The following is a 23,690-nucleotide window of genomic DNA, read 5'->3' as shown; positions in this document are numbered from 1 at the left end:
TCGGTAGATATTACAGAGTTTAGGGCCTTTCAGTTAGGGAACCGCAGGTTTGCTGATTCGAACTATGCAGAACAGTTGAGTTGAACTATTCAGGACAGTTGAGTTGAACTATGCAGAACAGTTGAGATGAACTATGTAGAACAGTTGAGTTGAATTATGTAGAACAGTTGAGTTGAACTATGTAGAACAGTTGAGTTGAACTATGAACTGTTGAGGGGATGGTAAAGGGGTTGAGACAGGCATGTTTCATAAGCTGTGTCCATGTTGTATTCACACCACCCATGTCATTAGATACCTTCTAATAAGAGAGAGGATTGTGTAACGAGACCTGTATAAAGTTTGTTGTTCATGCCGTTTGAATGTGAAAAGTTAAACGGTTGACTGATATGGAGGAGTCACTGAGCTCTGTTTTTACCTGCCCCCTGACTGGGCCCTTCAGCCGTGTGGGTTACACACTAATCTGTCCTTCCAGAACCATACTGGTTCATGATTCATACAGTCGAGTGTTCGCAGTGTGGGAAAAGACGACTTACCCCTTTCACTACAGGGTAAAGTTGTTGTTTTTTTTTTTTTTGAAGCACCTGCCATTCACATTTACCGTTACTTTTATGTATTTGGCAGACACTTCATCAGAGAGAGACTGCCATAAGTCATTTGTGGACCAGTTAACATTGGGCCTCATTCACTAACCATTCTCAAGAAGAAATTTGTTCTTAAAACCCACTTATGCAGTTTTCTGACATTCACCAATGTTTTTATTTGGGATTTGTTCTTAGGTAAGAGCACACTTAAACAAATTTGAGTGCTGACATGTTTGTGCAAAATAATTTTATTGCGTTAACACAATTGTTTATTGCATTTTCTTCAGTTCTACAGTTGTATAATATTATAGGATTTAAATTACAATAATATTTTTATCAATTACAATATTTTTAAGGCGGGAGCAGAAGTGATGGCTCAGGCGACTTGTTGATGTTTAGAAAAGAACTCAGAATTACGAGAAACAGAGTCAGAGTTGCGGGTGGGGGGGGGGGGGGGGGGAGTGGGAATTACGAGGGGAAAAAAAGTCAGAATTGTGAGAAATAAAGTCGGAATTCCGAGAAATAAAGTTGGAATTGTGAGAAACAAAGTCGGAATTCCGCTAAATAAAGTCGGAATTAAGCAAACTTTTTTTCTCTAATGTGGCCGAAACGGGCTTCCATAGATTTCTGTGCGTGCACTCGGCCATGCAGTGTCATGCGCTTTTATGGGGATTAGCGGGCGTTCACCTATGCTAATTAGGAACAGCTGGCACGCGCTTTCAATTTACGATGACAATGGGATTCATCATTATAAAAACGAAGGTGCGAGCAACTCTGCGGTTTAAGAACACGTCATGAATCAGACGTAGACTTTTTCTTAGGACCTTTCTCAAGAACAAATTAAAGAAAAACGTAGGAAGATATTGGTGAATGGGGCTCAAAGCCTTTTAGCATTTTTTAGTCTCTGGTGCCTGATATCCAGTTTTAGGATGATCTTAGAGATGTCATTGATTTGTTCAAACATGAAGCAAAAAGCAAAAGTTCCTAATGATCACAGTTAGCTGTTTGGGTTAGGTTCGGTAACTTCATCTAGTTGTTAGAATAACACAGTTATGAAAGAAAATGTCTTGATTTTGATGTTGAATATCAGCATTTTTTTTTTCAAACACCAACATTTGAAATATATTTTTTGAAATCCTTTTGGAAACAAAGACAGATGTGGGAATGTCACGCAAGGTTTTACATCAGAAAATAGGAAAGTGCTCATTGTCCCATGAACCATGGATTTGAGGACAGCAGTCAGTGCTCATCAGCAGTGTGTCCCATTTTTTTTAATCACACACACACACACACACACATACATATATATATATATATATATATATATATATATATATATATATATATATATATATATATATAGGGACTTATCACCCTAACATATGCACTTGTCACACTGACATATGGACTTGTCACTCTAACATATGGACAGTGGTAACATCTGGTTTGTTCTGGCCCTTATACACATTTTTTTTTTTACACTTTTTATGTTTGTATAAACCACTATGTGCCACTGATTGGCAGAAGAAAACAAATATCTATTTTGATCAGCTAAAGAAAACAAATATCTATTTTGATTGGCTGGAGAGAGCACAGATCTATTTTGATTGGCTGGAGAGAGCACATATCTATTTTTCTGTTGAAAATCAATTCGTTAATAGAGAAGTCCACACTTCAGGACGAGGCAAGCCAGACATTACCAATCCTGAACCACAGCAAAGAGTGTAAAACATGGCTTTTCACTGATGTCTGTTGTTAAGGTGAAGAAATTGGGATGTTGGAGGACATGGAGGTCGGCGTTGCTGACCTTCAAAGGGTCACTTTCAGAATCACAGAGGCATCGACCGATGACCCCGCTGATCTCCAGCCGACTGTCGTTGGCAGAAGGTGAGGACATTCCTTCCTCCACACAGCACCATGGTGTCACAGCTAAGTTAATGTGGAGCGTTATAAAAAGCATATAGTTTTGATCGGCCAGTTCTTGCTGTAGTCATGGCTTCACTGAGCGTGACAAGCTTCAGATTAAATTGTTGATAAACAGTATGAAGCAGGGCGGTTTTTGTTTGCTCAAAGGCAGTGGATTGGAACTGTAGCCCTTCCATGTTTATCTAACACAGAAGGAATGTGAGAAGACTGTTTGCCAATGTCATGAACTGAAAGTTATACTGGATGCATGTGCAAGTTTCTCAGTTTATTGTAATGAACCTGGCTTAACAAAAGGCCTTTTGGAAGCTACAGATTCTTAATACAGGATTCTTAACATGGGATTCACGGCACTTTGTCAAAATAATTTCACACCTCAAACAAGGGAGAAATTAGAATTATTTATACACAACTTAACAGGACAAGACTAACCAAACACAGGCGCAACTAATGATTCAATTACCAAGGTTAACTAAGGGATCAGGAAGTGCATATGACAAAATGACCAGCAGAGGGGGAAAGAGAGCAGTAAGTAATGACGGCTGAGTACAGGCAGTCCCCGGGTTATGAACGAGAGCTCTTCCCCGAGTCTGTCTTAAAGTCAAATTTGTCAGTAAGTCGGAACAGGTGCGCACACGGTGTTAGCGGCAATGTGATCCGACTTAAAATAGCGGACGGCATTCTCCTTCCTCAAGCCAACAAACCGCTGACGTCGTAATCAACTCAAATTTTTAATATGATATAATAGGCTTTATGGCAGCCCGTTGGTAAGTACGAGTCGTCCGTAAGTTGGATGTTCGTCGCTCAGGGACTGCCTGTATAATTGTTTTCATTCAGTTGAATAAAACAGTAAATTCTGTCTCCGTCACTTTACAGGAGTCATTTTATTTAATTTATCTGAATGGTTCTGTGGGACTCACCTTACAGTCTCACTAAGATACTGCAGTGTGTGTGTGGTATTATGATTATTGACACTGCAGTGTGTTTGAGTGGTATTATTTACAATTTGGTATTTAGCAGACGCTTTTAACCAAAGCGACTTACAATAAAGTGCATCAGTCAGATCCCATTGCCCCATAAACAGAGATCACAATAAGGCTGTACATTAATTACCCTCTGTGTTACGCTCCTGGAATTCAGTGACAGTAAATGATAAAGACAAGACTTGTGATATAGGGACAAGGTTAGTAGGATTCTCTTTTTTTGACATAGAAAGGGAGGTTAGGCAGTGGGGGGGCAGGTGGGTTCTGAAGAGGCAGGTTTTCAGTTTCCTACAGAAGATGGCAAAAGATTATGCTTATTGGCACTGCAGTGTGTGTGTGTGTGTGTGTGTGTGTGTGTGTGTTTGTGTGTGTGTCTGATATTATGATTATTGGCACTGCAGTGTGTGTGTGTGGTATTATGATTATTGACGTGTGTGTGTGCATTTGGGGGGGGGGGGGGTTATGATTTATTGGCACTTTGTCATGCTAGTGGTACCTTTGTTTGTCCTCTCACAACTCAGTAACAAACTACACACAGTCTTCCATCCATGAGATCTCTCCGTATCATCCAGGAGCCCACGTGACGGAGGGTTTAAAGCGGGTGTGAAAAGACATGACTGTTTTCACAGAGAGTCAGTGACTGATGATGTGGGAGGACAGACAGTTTGGTGATGAGTGCCAGCGACTATGATTATACTGGAAAGATGTGATTTTAATGCACACACACATTTTTTTCACATTCTGCTAGCAGGATCTTCAGCATTCGTATTTTTACTGCAGTGTTTAACGTCCCAGACTAGTGCAGTGAGTGCTCCTTAGCAGACTGCTCATGCTCCAGTAATGGATGAATTGATTCATTACAACATCAGCTTGCAGTGCCTTAAGCATGTCATCAGGAAGAGAATGTGGACCAGAGGGAGATGTGTGCTGCTGTTGGCATAAACACGCTCATGGTCCGCGGCTGCTGAGTGAAAGGGTAGATGGTAGTGAACTCAGCTGTGTTATGTGGTGTGGAGACATTGGGACTGAGGAAAAGACAGGAGGTGGAATAGTATTTAAACCAAAACACACACGGGACAAATGTAGGAGGTGGAATAGTATTTAAACCAAAACACACACGGGACAAATGTAGGAGGTGGAATAGTATTTAAACCAAAACACACACGGGACAAATGTAGGAGGTGGAATAGTATTTAAACCAAAACACACACGGGACAAATGTAGGAGGTGGAATAGTATTCAAACCAAAACACACACGGGACAAATGTAGGTGGTGGAATAGTATTTAAACCAAAACACACACGGGACAAATGTAGGAGGTGGAATAGTATTTAAACCAAAACACACACGGGACAAATGTAGGTGGTGGAATAGTATTTAAACCAAAACACACACGGGACAAATGTAGGTGGTGGTGGAACATTGTGTAGAACAGTTAGTGGATCTCTATGACCTTGGCTGGAAGTACCATCCTCAACTTGTTGGCTGGGTTTGTAACAGCAGACCTGGGAATCGAACCCAGAGCGCCGGTTTTATAACCCAGAGCCTTACCCTTGTAGATGTAGAGACAAAGACAAGGGGAGTTCAGTTAAAGAGATTCTTTCACTTTAGTAGATCAAAGCAGAAAACAATCCAGGAAAAAAGGTCAAGAAACCAGTTAGCAGTAATATCTGGCAAACCAGTCCAAAAAAAGAGTAGGAAGAATTGTAAACCAAAAACAGGGGAACAGGAGGTCAAAAATCCAGTAGGCAGTAATATCTGGCAAACAACTCCAAAAAACAGTAGGCAGTTATAAACCAAAGGCAAGCAAACAGGAGATCAAAAACAGGCAAAAAATGAAAGAAAACTACAAGGCTCAGAATGGGGCCAAGGCTTGGTCAAAGAATTGCACCCTAACTCTAGACTGAGTGAAGAGCTAAGGAGAACAGAAGGCATAAACAGACAGACAAACAAGACACAGGTGAAAACAATACATCAGTAATGAACTTAACATGTGACCCGAACAAAACAAAGAAACTGCGGACCCCACAAAAAAAGAATGACGCACCCCAAAGTCAGGGTCAAGCGTGTTATGAAATAGACACAAGTCAAACGTGTGTTGTGTTCACCGCATCTCCCTCAGTTCCTCCTTTTAGCGAACATTTCTTTAACATCCATCTCTTGACTCTGTGGAACAAAAGTCTCCTGTTTGTGTTCCCCTCCCCCCACCCCTGTAACTCACAGAGACCACTATACTGTTGAGGTGCCCCTTCCGCGGCCCGTTTTCCAGTCCTTCCCGGACGAGATCCGCGGAGGAAAGGCCCTGCTGGTTTATCCAGTGCTCTTTAACGTAGGAATCAACGAACAGCAGACCATAGCCGAGAGGTAAGCCTCCTCCTCACACTGCTTCTGTGAGAGCCTCTTTCCTCTGTAGGATGGGAGGGCGTGAGGGTTTTTCTTACAGAATGTTCTGGAATGGTCTTTCAGCAAAGTGCCCATGTAACTCGGTGTCTCACACAGTGAAGCCATTTTTCTTTTCTTTTTTCTATTTCGCTGTATTTTCTATTCAGTGGCTCGCTGTGCATTCCTCTGAACATCTCTCCAGTTAAAAACGCACACACACACGCGTGCGCGCAGCACACACCTACACACACGCGTGCGCTCACAAACACACACACACACACACACACACACACACACGCCACAAACATGCACACACGCACACCAGTGATAATTTTGTCGATGAAAACTGTGAAGAAAAATGTTTGTCAGCGAGCTTTTTTCCATGACGAAAATGTGATGATAACTAAATAAAAATGTGCCTTTGAAAATAAAAACTGTGATGAAATAAATGTCTCTTTATGTTGATGAATGATAAGGAGACGATAATGTCAGAGACAGACGAATGGACGAGCGCCCCCCTCCCCCCCCCCTTATCCGCCCTTCTCTGGAAATCCATCGTTAAACATTTGAACTAACGTTAGCTAAACCTGAGGAATGTCACCTAAGAATATTGTGCTCGATGAAATGACTGTAAGGATTTAATTCAAAAAATGCAAATTGACTAAAATGTGACAAATGCATTTGACTGAAATTTGACAGACGTGAAGTTTTTGTTTTACTAAAACTTGACAAACTAATAATGATCAAATGACTAAAATATGACAAATGAATATGTATTTTAGTCAAAAGACTAAGTCTAAGACTAAATCAAAATCATCTGCCAAACTTAACACTGACACACACACACACACACACACACGCACGCACGCACGCACGCACGCACGCACGCACACAGACACACACACATACATACACACACAGACACATACACACATACATGCAGGAACACATCCAGGTTATCTGCAGCATATAGGGCTATTTCAGGTCAGGGACAGGTCTTAGCTTTAATCCCTAGACCACTAACACTAATGTCATTCAGGTGGCCATTAGTCAGCCTTCTGCTTTAATCCCTAGGGTTAGGGTTAGGGTTAACCCTTCTGCTTAGGCAGCACTATTTCCAAAAGCATCCAGAACATAAACGCAGTCTTCCCTGCACTGCCAAATGTAAACAGGTTTTTTTGGGTTATTGGAGGAGATTTTAACTGTTTACTTCTCAACTGTAAACACTGCTGCTGCTTTCGCTGGAATTCGCTTTGAACAAAAGCGTCTTCTGTATGACTAAATATAAATATTTATATTCATATTTTAATAATATAAATTATATTAAAATGTAAATGTACTTAATTCTACCCATGTCTGCTCATCAGCCAGGCCAGTCAGTCTTTCGAAATCCACTCAGGCCATAATCGACTTTCCTAATGACCATGGACTGTCTGAGCGGTGAGAACAGAAATGACTTTCCTAATGACCACGGACTGTCTGAGCTGTGAGAACAGAAATGACTTTCCTAATGACCACAGACTGTCTGAGCTGTGAGAACAGAAATGACTTTCCTAATGACCACGGACTGTCTGAGCGGTGAGAACAGAAATGACTTTCCTAATGACCATGGACTGTCTGAGCGGTGAGAACAGAAATGACTTTCCTAATGACCACGGACTGTCTGAGCTGTGAGAACAGAAATGACTTTCCTAATGACCATGGACTGTCTGAGTGGTGAGAACAGAAATGACTTTCCTAATGACCATGGGCTTCTTTTCTTCTCTGTGTTTGGTTGTCAGTGTGAGGATGGGTGGAATTACTCAAGCAGATAAAAATCTGGCAGTTTAAAACAGTTTAATGCAGTTTATTATTAAGAAGAAGAAGAAGAACAACAACAAAAATAATAATAATAATAATACAAGTTTATTTAGAGCCCAGTATCACTATTTATAGTCTCAAAGGGCTTGACATGTCTACAACAAAGTCAAATCAAAATGATGTTATCCATAAGTTAGAGAAAATAGATAAGTCTTTACTCTGGTTTTAAAGGTATGGAAAGAGTTTGCCTCCCTAATTTCTGTAGGTAAACCATTCCAGTGGAAGGGAGAGTGGTAGGAAAAGGCTCAGTTGCCAGCGGACTTCTTTTTAACTCTTGGTACGACTAACAGTCCAGTTTAATTTAGTTTAATGCAGTTTAATTGCTTCTTACAGTAATCCTCCACACGGTGACCACTGGCATGAGTCTCCAGTAAACATCAGTCCTCTGGAGTCAAACATCTCTCTCTTTTTCTCTCTCTTCTTCTCTCAGATTTGGTGACATCTCTCTCCAGGAAAGGATAAACCAGAGGAACTTTGAGATTCTGGAGAGTTACTATAAGTCAGTGACTGACGCGGTGCCAGCTGAATGTGAGTCCATTATCCCCATTACAGAACATTACAGAACATTACAGAACATCACAGAACATCACAGAACATTACAGAACATTACAGAACATTACAGAACATCACAGAACATTACAGAACATCACAGAACCAGTGTAAACACAGCTGCCTCATTCCACAGCTAAGCCCTCCTGGTTTCCCCTGTTTTCTGTGTTTTCTGTATTTTCTGTGCTGTCTGTGTCTTCTGTGTTGGCTGTGTTTTCTGTATTTTCTGTGTTCGCTGTAAGAGACTGATATGATCTCAGTCAACCTGACGGGTGGTGTTGCCTCATGAGAATGAAAAACATTTTAATCAGTTCTCTGGAGGATGCATGTTTGTATTGCTAAACTCATGCTTAAAACTGGCTTTCCTCTCAAGATCCAGACTGTTTGGGACTGTTTTGTGTGTAGACATCTTTGTCTTCCAATCTGCTTTTGAAAGCTAAAGCTGAGAAAACACAAATGTTTAGCTGCAATTTCAGCTAGAATACAGCAGATATACAACAGGCTCCATCATAAGTCCTAGTGTTAGTGCTGACGTCACGCAGAGCTGTATGGACTTTGCTACACACACACACACACACATACATACATATACACATGCATATATAGTGCAAAAGGTTTTTAGAAAGTGTCCAGAGGTAGTAAGTAAACGTATGTAGATGGGGGTAATATAAATAGGACATGTAATTCAAACATGTAGTATGAGTGTAATACGTACATGTAATATGAACTTGTGGTACAAAGAATGAGTAATAAATAATAGATGTAGTATGGGCATAATATGAATGTAGCGTCATATGCAAAGTGTAATATAGGCAAACATTTGGGATTGTCTGTACATCTGTACCCCTCTGTGGTGTCTGTGCAGCTGTAAACCTATGCACATATGGACAGGGTGTGTATGTCTGTCAGGGTTTGAGGTCATTGGGGGTGCAGCCCCTAAGAGGCATCCTGGTTTAGCACCCGGAGTGCCTGGGGGGGAGAAGCTCCTCCTCTACGTTTTGTTTTCATGTCACTTGCTGCGGTTCCTCTTTCAGCCCCTCTTTCCTTTTCCGTACGGTCACGGTCCCTAGATGCCCGGTCTGTCAGAGAGGCCGTCTCAGTCTTATCTCCAACACCCACATGCAGGCTCAGTCCCTGTCTGTCAGCCAAACTGGATGAGTCATACTGGGCTCTGCCCTGATTTCCCTCTGCTCTTCCGCTTTCAGGTCTGCCCTCTTTTCAAACTCAGAGTGACATAAAGGAGTTACTGGAAACCCTGGGGCAGCATGTGGTGACAAAGAAGAGGAAGAACGTGGAGATTCTGTGGCTGGCAGGGACGGTAAGAGAGGTGACATGGTCCTTCGCCGCTGACATCCGAAAAAGACCCTACAATCGTTTTTAAGACAGTTTTCAGCGCATGTAGTTTATAAGTCTTATTGAGAAACTCTCATTGAGATGGTTTTTTTTTTTTGGCTTTGATTTTTAGAAAACTTTAATCACATCAGTAATTAAACTAACATGAGGGTACATAAATGAAATGAATGGAAATGAGTAAGATAGGAGAACATATTAGAAGGTGTTTGGTAATATGTGAAACTAGCATAACCAATTTAAAAGGAAGAGAAGAAAAGAGAGAAGGAGAGAGAGAAAGTGAGGAAGTGAGCCTCCCAGCAGACATTGCTCTGAGTTGTGGCTCAGAGCCCATGCGGCCTGCCCTGCCCTGGTGTCAAATTCCCCTCAGCAGCCAAAGCTGCTCCTTCTTTCACACACATCATGCTACAAAAGACATGTGAGCCACAGGCTGAGCAGCAGAAACTGTTTCATTCTCCAGCTTCTGTCGATGCCTGTAGAGTTTAACGTGTACTGCTCTGGAACGCAGAAAGAAAATACGAAAGAACAGAGGGGAAAAAAAACACTCCACCCTCCTTCAGTGTAGTTTTCACTCCTCTTTGCCAGCTAGGTTTTGACTTCTGACGTATGAACATCTTGAGTTCCAACCTGTCCATGAATAAGAGCTTTATCATGCTGGGCTGATCTCTGCTTGGGTTCACATGACGTTCCTGGGCTGAACTTTTTTCTTTTACACCACAAGATCATGTGGCATATTCCTTAGTACTGATACTGTTTTAATTAGACCTGCTGAAGTGTACACACAAACACACACACATTATTCAATCTCAGTCCTATAGAAATGATCTAGAGAAACACAGTGTGTTCATTCACCTGTTAAGCCAGTTATGTGTCCTCAAGGACTTTAGACCCGCATGGTCCTGCGTGTGCGGCATTGCCCAAGCTGGTTCAGCATTGTGCAAGAAAACATGAATGCACAAACGATCCTAGAAGCCTGGAGGTACTTTTGGCTTCAGGCTGGTAATTTCATGAACATGTCTCATCTAGACGGGGGCGGGGGGGGAGCAAAAGGAACTTGAACAAGTGGCATTCTTTCATGCTACTTTACCAATCACTCATCACCTGTATGTTTATCACACTACAAACATTCTCCATAGCAGTTCATCACAACTCATGAACAATACCATCTTACAATACTGTCTTCTCACGTTTAAAGTATTTAAGACATCAAAGGAACAAGGCCACACCAGGTTCACAGTTACCGAGCATTAATCCACCGCATCAATCCACTGCATTAATCCACCGCATTAATACCTGGCCTGTCGTACTGTACATACTGCTGTAGTGCAGGCCTGTCTTACTGTACATACTGCTGTACTGCAGGCCTGTCTTACTGTACATACTGATGTACTGCAGGCCTGTCGTACTGTACATACTGCTGTACTGCAGGCCTGTCTTACTGTACACACTGCTGCACCACAGGCCTGTGTGCCCCCCCCCCCCCCTCCCCACTGTGTCCCTATATCGACTTCACCTCTACAGACACATCAGTAAAATTACTGAGGTTTGCCGCTGACACTACTCTCTTGGGTCTCATTACTAATGGGCGTAGACCACAAACAGGACAGACACAGAACAGATCGTCTGGATGCTATGCTGTCTCTGGATGTGGTCTCTAATGCACCTTTTCTCCTTCGTTGCACTAACTGACACTGTCTGTTGCACTTATGCCCTGTTTCTGTTTTTTTTTTACCATACTTTTGCTGTTTTAATGTTCTCATGACTAGTGATACCACAGCATGATGTGAGTAAAGTGCCCGGTGAATAGAGCCGGTTCTGGTTCTGATCAGATGAATAGAGCCGGTTCTGGTTCTGGTGGGTGAAGTGAACTGTATTTGGTTGCATCTTTGTCTCTTTATGTTTGTGTCAGATCTGCCGAGGGCTTAACGGCATTCGCTTCACCAGCTGTAAAAGTGCCAAAGACAGAACCTCCATGTCAGTGACGCTGGAGCAGTGTGCCCTGCTCAGGGACCAACACCAGCTGAACAAGGACTTCTTCATCAGAGCGCTGGACTGCATGCGGAGGTAGGCCCCTGACCCCTGACGAACCAGAACACTGCTAGCACTACTGCTGAATACCGACACCCTTACCATCACCATTCCATTACACCACTACACTAATACTGCACCACGATCAATACATCACTACACCATCACACTGTCACACCACTACAACTAATACTGCACCACGATCAATACATCACTACACCATCACACCGTCACACCACTACAACTAATACTGCACCACAATCAATACTACATCACTACACCATCACACTGTCACACCACTACAACTAATACTGCACCACAATCAATACTACATCACTACACCATCACACTGTCACACCACTACAACTAATACTGCACCACAATCAATACTACATCACTACACCATCACACTGTCACACCACTACAACTAATACTGCACCACGATCAATACTACATCACTACACCATCACACTGCTACACCACTACAACTAATACTGCACCACGATCAATACTACATCACTACACCATCACACTGTCACACCACTACAACTAATACTGCACCACGATCAATACTACATCACTACACCATCACACTGCTACACCACTACAACTAATACTGCACCACGATCAATACATCACTACACCATCACACCGTCACACCACTACAACTAATACTGCACCACAATCAATACATCACTACACCATCACACTGTCACACCACTACAACTAATACTGCACCACGATCAATACTACATCACTACACCATCACACTGTCACACCACTACAACTAATACTGCACCACGATCAATACTACATCACTACACCATCACACTGCTACACCACTACAACTAATACTGCACCACGATCAATACATCACTACACCATCACACCGTCACACCACTACAACTAATACTGCACCACGATCAATACATCACTACACCATCACACCGTCACACCACTACAACTAATACTGCACCACAATCAATACTACATCACTACACCATCACACTGTCACACCACTACAACTAATACTGCACCACGATCAATACTACATCACTACACCATCACACTGCTACACCACTACAACTAATACTGCACCACGATCAATACTACATCACTACACCATCACACTGTCACACCACTACAACTAATACTGCACCACGATCAATACTACATCACTACACCATCACACTGCTACACCACTACAACTAATACTGCACCACGATCAATACATCACTACACCATCACACTGCTACACCACTACAACTAATACTGCACCACGATCAATACTACATCACTACACCATCACAACACAACATCATCACAACACTAGAGAGATCAGCGTCTAGAGTCCAGAGTAACCAGATTCAACTGTCTATAAAATGATCTACAGTGAATGATTTGTTTAAAAAAAACAGTTTAAGAGTCAATATACAAAGGCTCTGGGAGTTCTAGGTGATATCATATAGATTAATTTGATAATCAAGCAGATTGATAAAGATTGATAATCTTTAAGACAAACTATATAATGGCTGAGAATGATTAGCTTTACTGTAGTTAAAACTGAGATTATGAAGTGGTTATAAAGGACAGGTTGATCTTGGTTCCACAGTCAGGTTGAGTCAGCATCACAGGTGGGTCACTGGCTCAGAACAGGGGCTTGCAGGAGGTCTGGGCAGGAGGGACCGGAGTAAATAGGTCTCATACTGGGAGCAGACGCTTGGGACTGGAACCTTGTAGACCTCAGAATGGATACCCCAATGTTGGGGCAGAGAGGTGAAGATAAAAAGAGAAGAGGGAACAAGATTGTTAAGCAGACTGACCCCTCTACACCTCTACACCGTTACACCACCACACCACTACACCACCACAACAGCACACCGCTACACCATAACACTGCTACACCTCTACACCGTTACACCACCACACCACAACACTGCTACACCTCTACACCACCACAACAGCACACCGCTACACCGTTACACCACCACACCACCACAACAGCACACCGCTACACCGTTACACCACCACACCACAACACTGCTACACCACCACAACAGCACACCGCTACACCACTACACCACAACACTGCTACACCTCTACACCGCTACACCACCACACCACCACAACAGCACACCGCTACACCACCACAACAGCACACCGCTACACCACTACACCACAACACTGCTACACCTCTACACCATTACACCACTACACCACCACAACAGCACACCGCTACACCACCACAACAGCACACCACCACAACAGCACACCACTACACCACTACACCACAGCACTGCTACACCTCTACACCATTACACCACTACATCACCACAACAGCACACCGCTACACCACTATACCATGACACCTCCACACTTCTACATCACTACACCAACACACCACTGTCCCTTCATTTCTCCCTGGCACTGGCATGCACTGTTTTTCTTTCTGCAGTTCTAAATTGCTTTATTGACATTCACTGTGTTGTAAGGAAGAGCTGTGACCTTTGATGTCATGTGTTAAATGCACATGGTATTCCAACTAATCAGGCTTAGTAAAGCTCTACATGCAAAAGTGTCATCCCCTGTCCTCACATTCTGACATCCTCACATGCTGACATCCTCACATTCTGACATCCTTACATGCTGACACCAATGTCTGCGTGATCCAGATCAGACCTGAGCAGAGCTCAGTTCTGTTTTTCACTGCGTCTCGGGACACCGATGACCGTCAAAGTCAGAGATGACAGAGAAATTCTCTCAGTTTAACTGTGCACCTCTGATTATCACCTCTCCCATTTCAGAAATTCTCAGTTCATTGTATCCTTTCTCTAAATTCAGAGTTAAGGAGTCTTTACTGTAAATTTCACAGGAAGGCCTGCAACTGCAAATGTGTCAGTGAAATGCCAAGTGCCTTTGTTTTTGCTACATATTTCTTTGTTCTTAAAGACATAATTGACCTACAAGTACTGTGTCATTTAAAACAGTTTCCTGGAAAACATATCCTCCTCTTTTACCTCAGGATTGAAAAGAATGACGGCAGTGCAGCTTGTTCTGCCTGTGCTGGGGGACTACAGCTCCCACACATGGCCTGGTGCTCCTCAGCAAAACATGAGAGATTAGATCTGAGAGAAATCAGCTGTCATCTGTGACCTTAGGCTGGAAACCGTGGCAGGTCGATGTGTTTGTTTTTTTTTTTTTTTACAGTGGATGTGCTGAGGTAGAGTTCAGCAGGCAGAACCGGTTCATTGTCATACTCACCATTCAAAAACAGTTCGGTCTGTTCACATTCCTCCACACTCTGTCACTATGACACCAGCTTTATTGTCCTTATTGCAGCCAACTGACTCAGTTTTTTTTTTATTGTGCATTTGCATTTTTTTATTGTGCATTTGCATCTTGTGACCCAGAAACATCTGGGAACTAACCCAGAGAGAGTTCAGTCATGTAAACACAAAGAGAACATGAGGTTTACCTCTGATAACGTGATGATCCAGTCACACCTGTGTGTGTGCGTGTGTGTGTGTTGGAGTTTTTGTGTGAGTGTTTACGTATGCACTGTTGTGAACTAAGCCCTATGTCTGTGTATTTTGTCAGGAGATCATGATACACATTTGGGGCAGAACCCAAATTATTCCTGTCACCTGATCAGTCCTATTTGTTTAGAAATGGAAATGCACTCAGCTGAACACTGGGGTGATCGTCACAGGCAGACTCTTTAATTGTGTCCCTTTGTTAAAATAACAAAAGTCAGAAGAACAAACCTGTTTTGTTTTTATTATTGACAGGAAGTAGCATCACTTACATGGCTTGTCAAAGCCGTCTCCTTGACCAAGAGAAATGAAATATATAACCGGCCCACACTGTCACTGTCACGCTTTTGCTTTGGTAGAAGTTTAATCAACTATATTTTTCTGTGTAACTGTTGTGACTGACCAGGGTTTCCACTCCTGGGCTGAAAAGAGATTTTATCATAACCACTAAAAAAAACAAATCCAATTCAAGTGAGTCTATTTTGTCAGAGTAGTAGCAGGGTGTAGTTGAGATATGAGGTGGTTAGAGATGTGACCAGAGTGTCCAGTTGAAATGTGGTGTAGCAGACGTATAGCATAACAATCCACCACCATCCAGACAAAAGCCCTGACCCAAAATATCAAAACATGTCAACATGTCTACACCCAGGGGCCTGTGCCTTTTCTTTTACGGTTGTGTGAGTGTGTGTGAGTGTGTGTGCGTGCGCGTGTGTGAGTGTGTGTGCGTGCGCGTGTGTGAGTGTGTGTGTGGATGTTTCTGTGTGTGGCCCAGAGTAGCGTTTTGCACTAACTCACTGCTGCATGTGTGCGTGTTCTTTCTGTCTTTCTTTCTCTCTCTCTCTCTCTCTCTCTCTCTCTCTCTCTCTCTCTCTCTCTCTCTCTCTCTCTCTCTCTCTCTCTCTCTCTCTCTCTCTCTCTCTCTGTGTGTCTTGTTTTGCCTGTCTGTCTGTTTCGGACATGCCCAGCAGTCGACTGGCCCGGGGAGATGGAGTACAGTGGGATGACCCTGAGGCTGGTTCTGTAACCAGTCACAAACCAGTGTCTCGCCACTTCTACCCAGTCGCCCTTCTGCTCGTCAGCTCCCACCTGCTGGTTGTGTGGCTCATTTTAAGTCTTGTCTTTCTGCTTGCGAAATATCAATAAACTGCTGATTACACCACAATTATGAACGTTGCTGTCTTCACTCAGGATATCAGGGTGTGTGTGCCAAAGCTCTCTCTCACTCATATCATGTTTATACCCCCCATAACAAAGCAGCTGTGTGTGTGTGTGTGTGTGTGTGTGTGTGTGTGTGTGTGTGTACACATGCGCATGTGTGTACGCGTGTGTGTACGTGCGTGCGTGTGTGCTTTTTTAAGCACGGCTTTGAGAATGAGTCACAATCTTTGTGATGTTCGGGCAGTTTGGGGCTTGTCTGGTGTCAATGTATTAAGAGTAAAATGTCTCCACAGAATCTTTATTATCTCACATGTTACATCCTGGTCACTGTTGTGCTCATGACCAGACAGACACCGGGGGTCTGTGGAGCCCCTCCCCTACGGCGCTTTCTGTTAGTCATCTCTCTCAGACTTCACGCGTAACACACACACATACAGCTCTGACTAACACACACACACACACACACACACACACACACAGAGCACAGCTATGATTAACACACACATACACTGACACACACACACAGAGCTCTGACTAACACACACACACACACCTCTGATTAACACACTCACACACACAGCTCTGATTAACACACACACACACACAGATCTGATTAAAACACACACAACTCTAAATAATTTACAGATGGCTTTGAATATCTGGATGCGGCTTTGAATCAAGGTCCACTTGGAACATAAATTCTTTCACTTTCACATGCCAGGGCTATCAGGTTACAGATAGGTTGCCAAATAGACCATCTGATCCTTCTCATGAAAACACATTTCCTGCAGAAGGAAGCGCCCTCTGCTCAACGCAAACCAGCGTCTAGTTATCTACGGCATGTAAAAGTGTGAGCAGAGAATGTTTTCTGTCATTCCTGTGGCGAGGCGTTGGGCACTGAAGGATTTGAATTAGATGGCACATGTTGCACACTTGAATAAAACGATGTCTTAGACAAGTGTATTAGTACGTTTCCATAACGACATTTCATCTCGCTCCGTTCACTCCTTCTCTCTAGTTTTGTTTTTTACACGTCAATGTCTTAACTAAGACTGAATTTCATCCATTCTCTTCTATTGCTACCTACTGCATAACAAATGCAACAGCATGAATATTGATGGGATGTGGGGGTGGGGTGTTATATCACACTCTCCCCTGCATAACTAAATGTCGCCCTGACTTTTCTAGTCCCAGTTCACTCTGTGTTAACAGTTTGGTTTCTCACAGGTTAGAAGAGTCCAGTGTCCAATCTGATGACAGATTTCACATAACACACATCTCTTCTTATATGTCTTGTCAAACAGTGGGTGTCATTGTGCACTATGACAACCAACTGTTTACTCCGCTTTGTCCGCGGGAAGCCTCTCCTGACTGGCATAGGTGTGACCTTTGACCTGTAATACAATCACATAGAATCTCACACTTTCACCAATTCCATTGACTCAAAGTCCAACCTCTTTCTCTGTTTTGGCGTACGAGTCTTTTCACGGTCCTTTTCTTTTTCATAGACACATTGTCTTACAACAACCACTTCATTTCTAACTCTTAAGGGATACTTTCTTGCAGGTGGTGAAGATAGTGGTGACATCTCCGACTCCTCCTCCTCCTCCTCCTCCTCCTCCTCCTCCTCCTCCTCCTCCTCCTCGTGATGGCTTACTGTCTCGAGCTCAGCATCTTCCAGCTCCTCACACGGATCTGATGTCACTGCCATTTCATGCACATCCTCTTGTTCTGTCTTCATCATGTCTTCTTGCTGCATCCGATGTCCATCTCTCTCTCCTCCCCGTTGTCTCCCTCAGGTGCCAGGGCTGCTGTCCGCGGCTGGAATTCTGTAGCCTCTGCTCTAAGGTTGCTCCTGGTTCGTCTTCGGGAATGTTCTTGGGACCGTCCGGAGATGAACCTCCATTCATTCTCCTCGCCGTCAGATGAAGGTTCTGTGTCGGTGGCTTTTTCTCTTTGTGTCTTCCATCACTTCTTTTCTTTTCTGCAGCGTATGCCTCAGCAGGCAGGAAGTCACAGGGAAGAGACAGTGAAGCGCTCTGGTGCAGCCTTGGCCATCTTCTGGTCGTGCCTCATAAACTGGACTGTCTTGATGTTTTCTTTTTATGATGATGTTATGAGCCCAGCCTTTTTTTTAAAAAAAAAGCAAAAGCAGGACGCAGTAACATAAAAGCCCACACCGTTCTGTACGCTAAATCTTTTACTTTACAAGTTTAATGAAGATTAACAAAACTCACAAAATAAGGGATTGAGGCAGTCGCAGATGACAACAACGGGTCAACAGAAGACAAGATAATTAAAAAAAAAAGACCCTCACGCTTTCTACCTCGTGCACAAATTAACTTCCCTGGCTCCCGTGAAAAGAAAAACGTGAGTCTTCCGTCCCACTTTCTGCTACCCTCTCTGAACCCGACCTGAAGTGCTCAAAATAAGTGCCTGCCAATACCGGAAATAAGCCTGTTTACAGAAAAGAAACAAAGTGTTTACGACATTAACTAACACAAGACATTAAGTAACAACCACTATAAACGAAAGATCGTTCCGGTGTCTGCCCGAGGGAATCGGAGGATGAGGGAGAGGGACAGCCATCTTGGGACGGGTCGCTTAAGTAGGAGTAGCCCCGCCCACAAACAAATCAGTGTCAGACTCCACCTACAAGACAACAGACAGATGGAACAGACAGAGGCAGCGGCAACATATAATTCCATCACTAGCCTCCACACATCATAACAGATGATATTTACTTTCTCCTCCCAGAATGACCTGAGTTTACCTGGTCCACCTTTTTCTGTCACGTTCCTAACCAATACTCGGCATCCAGGATACAGTTCCGCTTCCTGAATCTTTCAGTCAAGCAAGTCTTTTCCTCTTTTCCATCTGTCCTCCGCTGCCTTGGAGGCTGATCGGTAGGCCTTCACCAGCCTCTGTCTCCATCTCATGCGTCTGGTGTGCGTGTTCACTGCTGGTGTATTAGATGGGTTAAATGCAGAGGACAAATTCACTGCTCACTGTTCAGTGTGTGTGTGCGATCACGGAGATTTCATTTTTAACCACCAGATTCTCCTCTCTTTGTGGGATCTGTACTCACATGGTTCAAGTCCTATCTGTCCGACTGTTCTTACCATGTTTCTTGGAGGGAATGGGTCTCCTCCCCCCACCCTTTCCGCACTGGGTTCTGTACTTGGTCCACTCCTATTCTCTCTTTACACGAGATCACTCCTCTTCTCTCTCTACACCAGATCACTCCTCTTCTCTCTCTGCACCAGATCACTCCTCTTCTCTCTTTACACCAGATCACTCCTCTTCTCTCTCTGCACCAGATCACTCCTCTTCTCTCTTTACACCAGATCACTCCTCTTCTCTCTCTGCACCAGATCACTCCTCTTCTCTCTTTACACCAGATCACTCCTCTTCTCTCTCTACACCAGATCACTCCTCTTCTCTCTCTACACCAGATCACTGCTCTTCTCTCTTTACACCAGATCACTCAGTCAAGGTATCTCCGCCCACGGTCTCTCTCACCACTGCTACGCTGATGACACACAGCTGTTCTTCTCCTTCCCCCCCTCTGACTCTCAGGTTCAGCCTCGTATCGCCGCCTGCTTAGCTGACATTGCCTCCTGGATGTCCGCTAACCACCTCAAACTCAACCTGGAGAAAACGGAGCTTCTGTTTTTTCCCGCTAAGAACTCCCCAACGATCACCATCGAGGGATCTGTGGTGTTCCCCACCACAGCAGCCAAAAACCTTGGCGTGACCCTTGACAACCAGCTGACCTACTCCGGTCACATCGCGGCAGTCACTCGATCCTGCAGATTCTCCCTATACAACATCCACCCATTCCTCACACAACAGGCGACCCAGCTCCTGGTCCAAGTGCTTGTCATCTCCCACCTTAACTACTGCAACGTCTTACTGGCTGGCTTACCGATCTGCGCCATCAGGCCGCTCCAGCTTGTTCAGAATGCCGCTGCACGCCTGGTATTCAACCTCCCAAAGCACTCTCATGTCACTCCGCTCCTTACTGCACTCCACAGGCTCCCGGTAGCAGCCCACATCCAGTTCAAGACACTAGTGCTGGCCTACCAGGCCACAAGAGGCTTGGCCCCATCATACCTTCAGTCCCTAATAACTCCTTATATCCCTGCTAGAGCTCTCCGCTCTACCACCTCTGGTCAGCTGACGGTCCCCTCACTTCGGGAACCCGGCAGCCGTTCTTCTCGACCACGCTTCTCTTCTCTGCCATTGCTCCACGATGGTGGAATGACCTCCCTCACTCAGTCAGGACTGCGGAAGCTCCATTCTCCGCAGGAAACTGAAAACCAACCTGTCCCCCACTGCCTAACCTCCACTTTCTATATATATTAAAAAAAAAGAATCCTACTAACCATGTCCCTATATCACAAGTCTTGTGTATCATTTACTGTCACAGAATTCCAGGAGTGTAATATGGAGGGTAATTAATGTACAGTCTTATTGTGATCTCTGTTTATGGGGCAATGGGATCTGACTGATGCACTTTATTGTAAGTCGCTTTGGTTAAAAGCATCTGCTAAATACCAAATTGTAATTTGTAAATCTCTTGGCATACTCTTGATGGGATGCACTGTACATGCATACACCTGAGCGAATCGAGTGGAATGGTCCATGACCACGAGAGCATATTCATAACCTCCTTTACACTCTTCACGGTGCAAAGAGTCAATTGATACCATCTCAAATGGATATGTTGTCACAGTATTGGTACGTGGTGCTCTTACTGCTTTATGTGGTCTTTTCCACTTCACATAGCTACACACCTTGTTTATGTGATGGTAAGTCTTCTCTGGAGCTGAGAGGGTGCAGGAACCATAGGCAATGACCACAACCTTTTCCTCTTGTCTGTGGTAGAGCACCGATCCCAGTCCTTCTTGGGAAGCATCACAATGCAGAACGAACGGTTCTTCAAAGTTTGGGTAGCCCAGGACAGGGGGGCTGGACAGATAATCCATCATCTGACAGAGTACCGCACTGTGCTCTTCTGTCCAAGTCATGCGCTGGTGGGAGAGAACCTGGCTTTGTTTTTTCTTTCTACCTCCAGCCTTCTGTTTCCTGTTCGCTTTTAGGGTATCACAGGTTGACTTCTCAGAGCGTAATAGAGCATAGAGAGGCTTAGTGATACGAGAGAAGTTTTGGATACAGGCTCCATAGTACGAGATGAACCCCAACACTTTTCTCAACTTGCCCACTGTAGCCAGTTTCCTGTTTTTCATGTCTTGCAGGGGTTCTGGTTCTGCTGGATCCATTGTGTAACCTTCTTTTGACACCACTTTTCCCAGAAAACATCACTTGATTTTTAAACAGCTCACATTTCTTTACAATCAACTTAACCCCATGTTGCTGATCTCAGATGATCATCAAAGGTTCAACTATGTTAATTATCATCAAGATAAGGCTGGCAAGTTTCATCCCTAAGTCCTAGGAGGCAGTCCTCCATGCTTCTTTGAAACTCTGAAGGAGCCGCAGAAAGTCCAAAAGGAACACATATCCACTCATGCAGGCCCCAAGGTGTTATAAAGGCATTGAGTGGTCTACTGCTCTCTTCTATAAACCCTTGATTGTGGGCCTTCCCCAGGTCTAATACTGAAAACCAGGCACTACCTTGTAGGCTATCAAGCATGTCTTGTATGCGGGGAATGGGATGGCGATCAGGCAGAGGCTTCTGATTAAGCTCTCTTACTGGTTTTCATCATTTTCACCAATATTTCTGTTTTCTTGCAGTCAAAAGAGAAAGCTGTACTAATGGCCTGTATTATTACCTCATATGGATGCTCTACACCACTCTTCGACAGCTGCTTAATTACACTAAAGCCAATAACAGGTTCCTCTGCTCCCTCTTTCTCCTCTGTCACGAGCAGGAGGCACTTGAAGCTCAAGCTGTGGGGCTTGCGCTGGATCTTGCTGGAACTTTACCTCCCCTCGGCCTCTGAGGGGAATGTCTGTCTGGTTGATGGCTTTTCCAACGAGAGCACCAGGGCCAAAGATCTCTTCAGTGCTCCAGACCTTGGCCTGTGGGATTTACTTCCTCCTCCAGGTCTCATTGATGAGGCAAACCTGTGATCCAGCGTCCCACAAAGCTTGAGTCGTTACGCCATCCAGGGAGCAGTTCTCCATGCACTTGCTTCCAATGAGGCCTAACAGCTGTGAGTGGAGCCGAGGGTAAACGTGGCTGACGTAAGCAGTTCCTGCGAGTCTTTCGCCGGGGCCCCATCTTTCTGTTTCTGTTCTGTCTTTCTCCTAACTGATGAATGCTTTTTGTGAGGACGGTTTGGGCATCTGGTGACCCACTCAGCTGCTCATGAGTGACAGAAGATGTGCATTTCACTCTTTGGCCAGCAACGTTGACTGAATCACTTTTACCTGCTAAGCCCCTTTGAGCTCGGCAGCCTCTAGAGAGATGAAGCAGTGATCGGATCGCTCCTCATCACCACACCGCCACAGCAATAGCTCTGTTAGCTGATCCTTTAGCTGCTCCAGCTCCATCTTGTTTGTTCAAACTTTAAGGCTTCTGAGCCCCTTTACCATCACGTTGAGTCCCTGTTTGGGTGCCAGTTTCTGTTGCACACTCGAGTAAAATTATGTCCTAGACAAATGTATTGATATGTTTCCATAACGACATAGAAATACACATCACTATGACATTTCATCTCGCTCTTCTCTCCTTCTCTCTAGTTTTGTTTTTTACACGTCAATGTCTTAGCTAAGACTGCATTTCCCCATTCACTTCTACTGTCACCTAGTGCTTAACAAATGCAACAGCATGAATAATAACGTGAAAAAAAGTCTACAAAATCCTGTAGGGTACACAAATTACAATTATGGGAGGTGTACCACACACAACATCAAGACGTGATGACAGACTATACAATGAGAAAAATGACAATAAAAGAAAAATAGCTTTCATATAAAAACAGGGCTAGTTGCAATCCATGTGTTCATCCACGGAACAGCGAACCAGTTCCTCCATTCATGATGGTTTAGTTTAGACCATCCTCTTCTGTTTTTCTTTTTTTTTTGTTTGTTTGGTTTTTTGTTTTTTTTGGAATTGCTCATTACTGACTCATTCATTTCACCCTCTCTCCTCTTTTCTCCCTCCACTTTCTCCCCCACCCCCTACTCTCCTCTTTTCTCCCTCTCCCCTGTCATGACACCTTTTTACCAGAGATGGCTGCAGAATTGAGAATGTGCAGAAAAACATTAGGTGCAGAAAATATGCGTTCAACATGCTGCAGCTGATGGCCTTCCCCAGGTGCTACCGACCCCCCGAAGGCACCTACGGCAAGGCAGACACATGAAGAACCTCA

The 23,690-nt window shown here is 44.0% G+C and overlaps 1 protein-coding gene across 1 annotated transcript in view; it reads left to right on the top strand.

Annotated features, from left to right (window-relative positions):
* The window catches only part of inpp4b (inositol polyphosphate-4-phosphatase type II B), a 174,279-nt gene extending 150,589 nt beyond the window's left edge, over positions 1 to 23,690 (top strand). The window contains exons 18-23 of the mRNA XM_030788238.1: positions 2,342 to 2,468; positions 5,711 to 5,851; positions 8,160 to 8,257; positions 9,484 to 9,596; positions 11,538 to 11,692; positions 23,549 to 23,690. Coding sequence (XP_030644098.1) covers positions 2,342 to 2,468; positions 5,711 to 5,851; positions 8,160 to 8,257; positions 9,484 to 9,596; positions 11,538 to 11,692; positions 23,549 to 23,681 — 767 coding nt within the window. The 3' untranslated portion in view covers positions 23,682 to 23,690. The remainder of the gene's footprint in view (positions 1 to 2,341; positions 2,469 to 5,710; positions 5,852 to 8,159; positions 8,258 to 9,483; positions 9,597 to 11,537; positions 11,693 to 23,548) is intronic.

Source organism: Chanos chanos, chromosome 11 (assembly GCF_902362185.1).
Source record: "Chanos chanos chromosome 11, fChaCha1.1, whole genome shotgun sequence".
In the NCBI taxonomy this organism is placed as follows: domain Eukaryota; kingdom Metazoa; phylum Chordata; class Actinopteri; order Gonorynchiformes; family Chanidae; genus Chanos; species Chanos chanos.
This window is presented reverse-complemented; position numbering and strand designations above follow the sequence as displayed.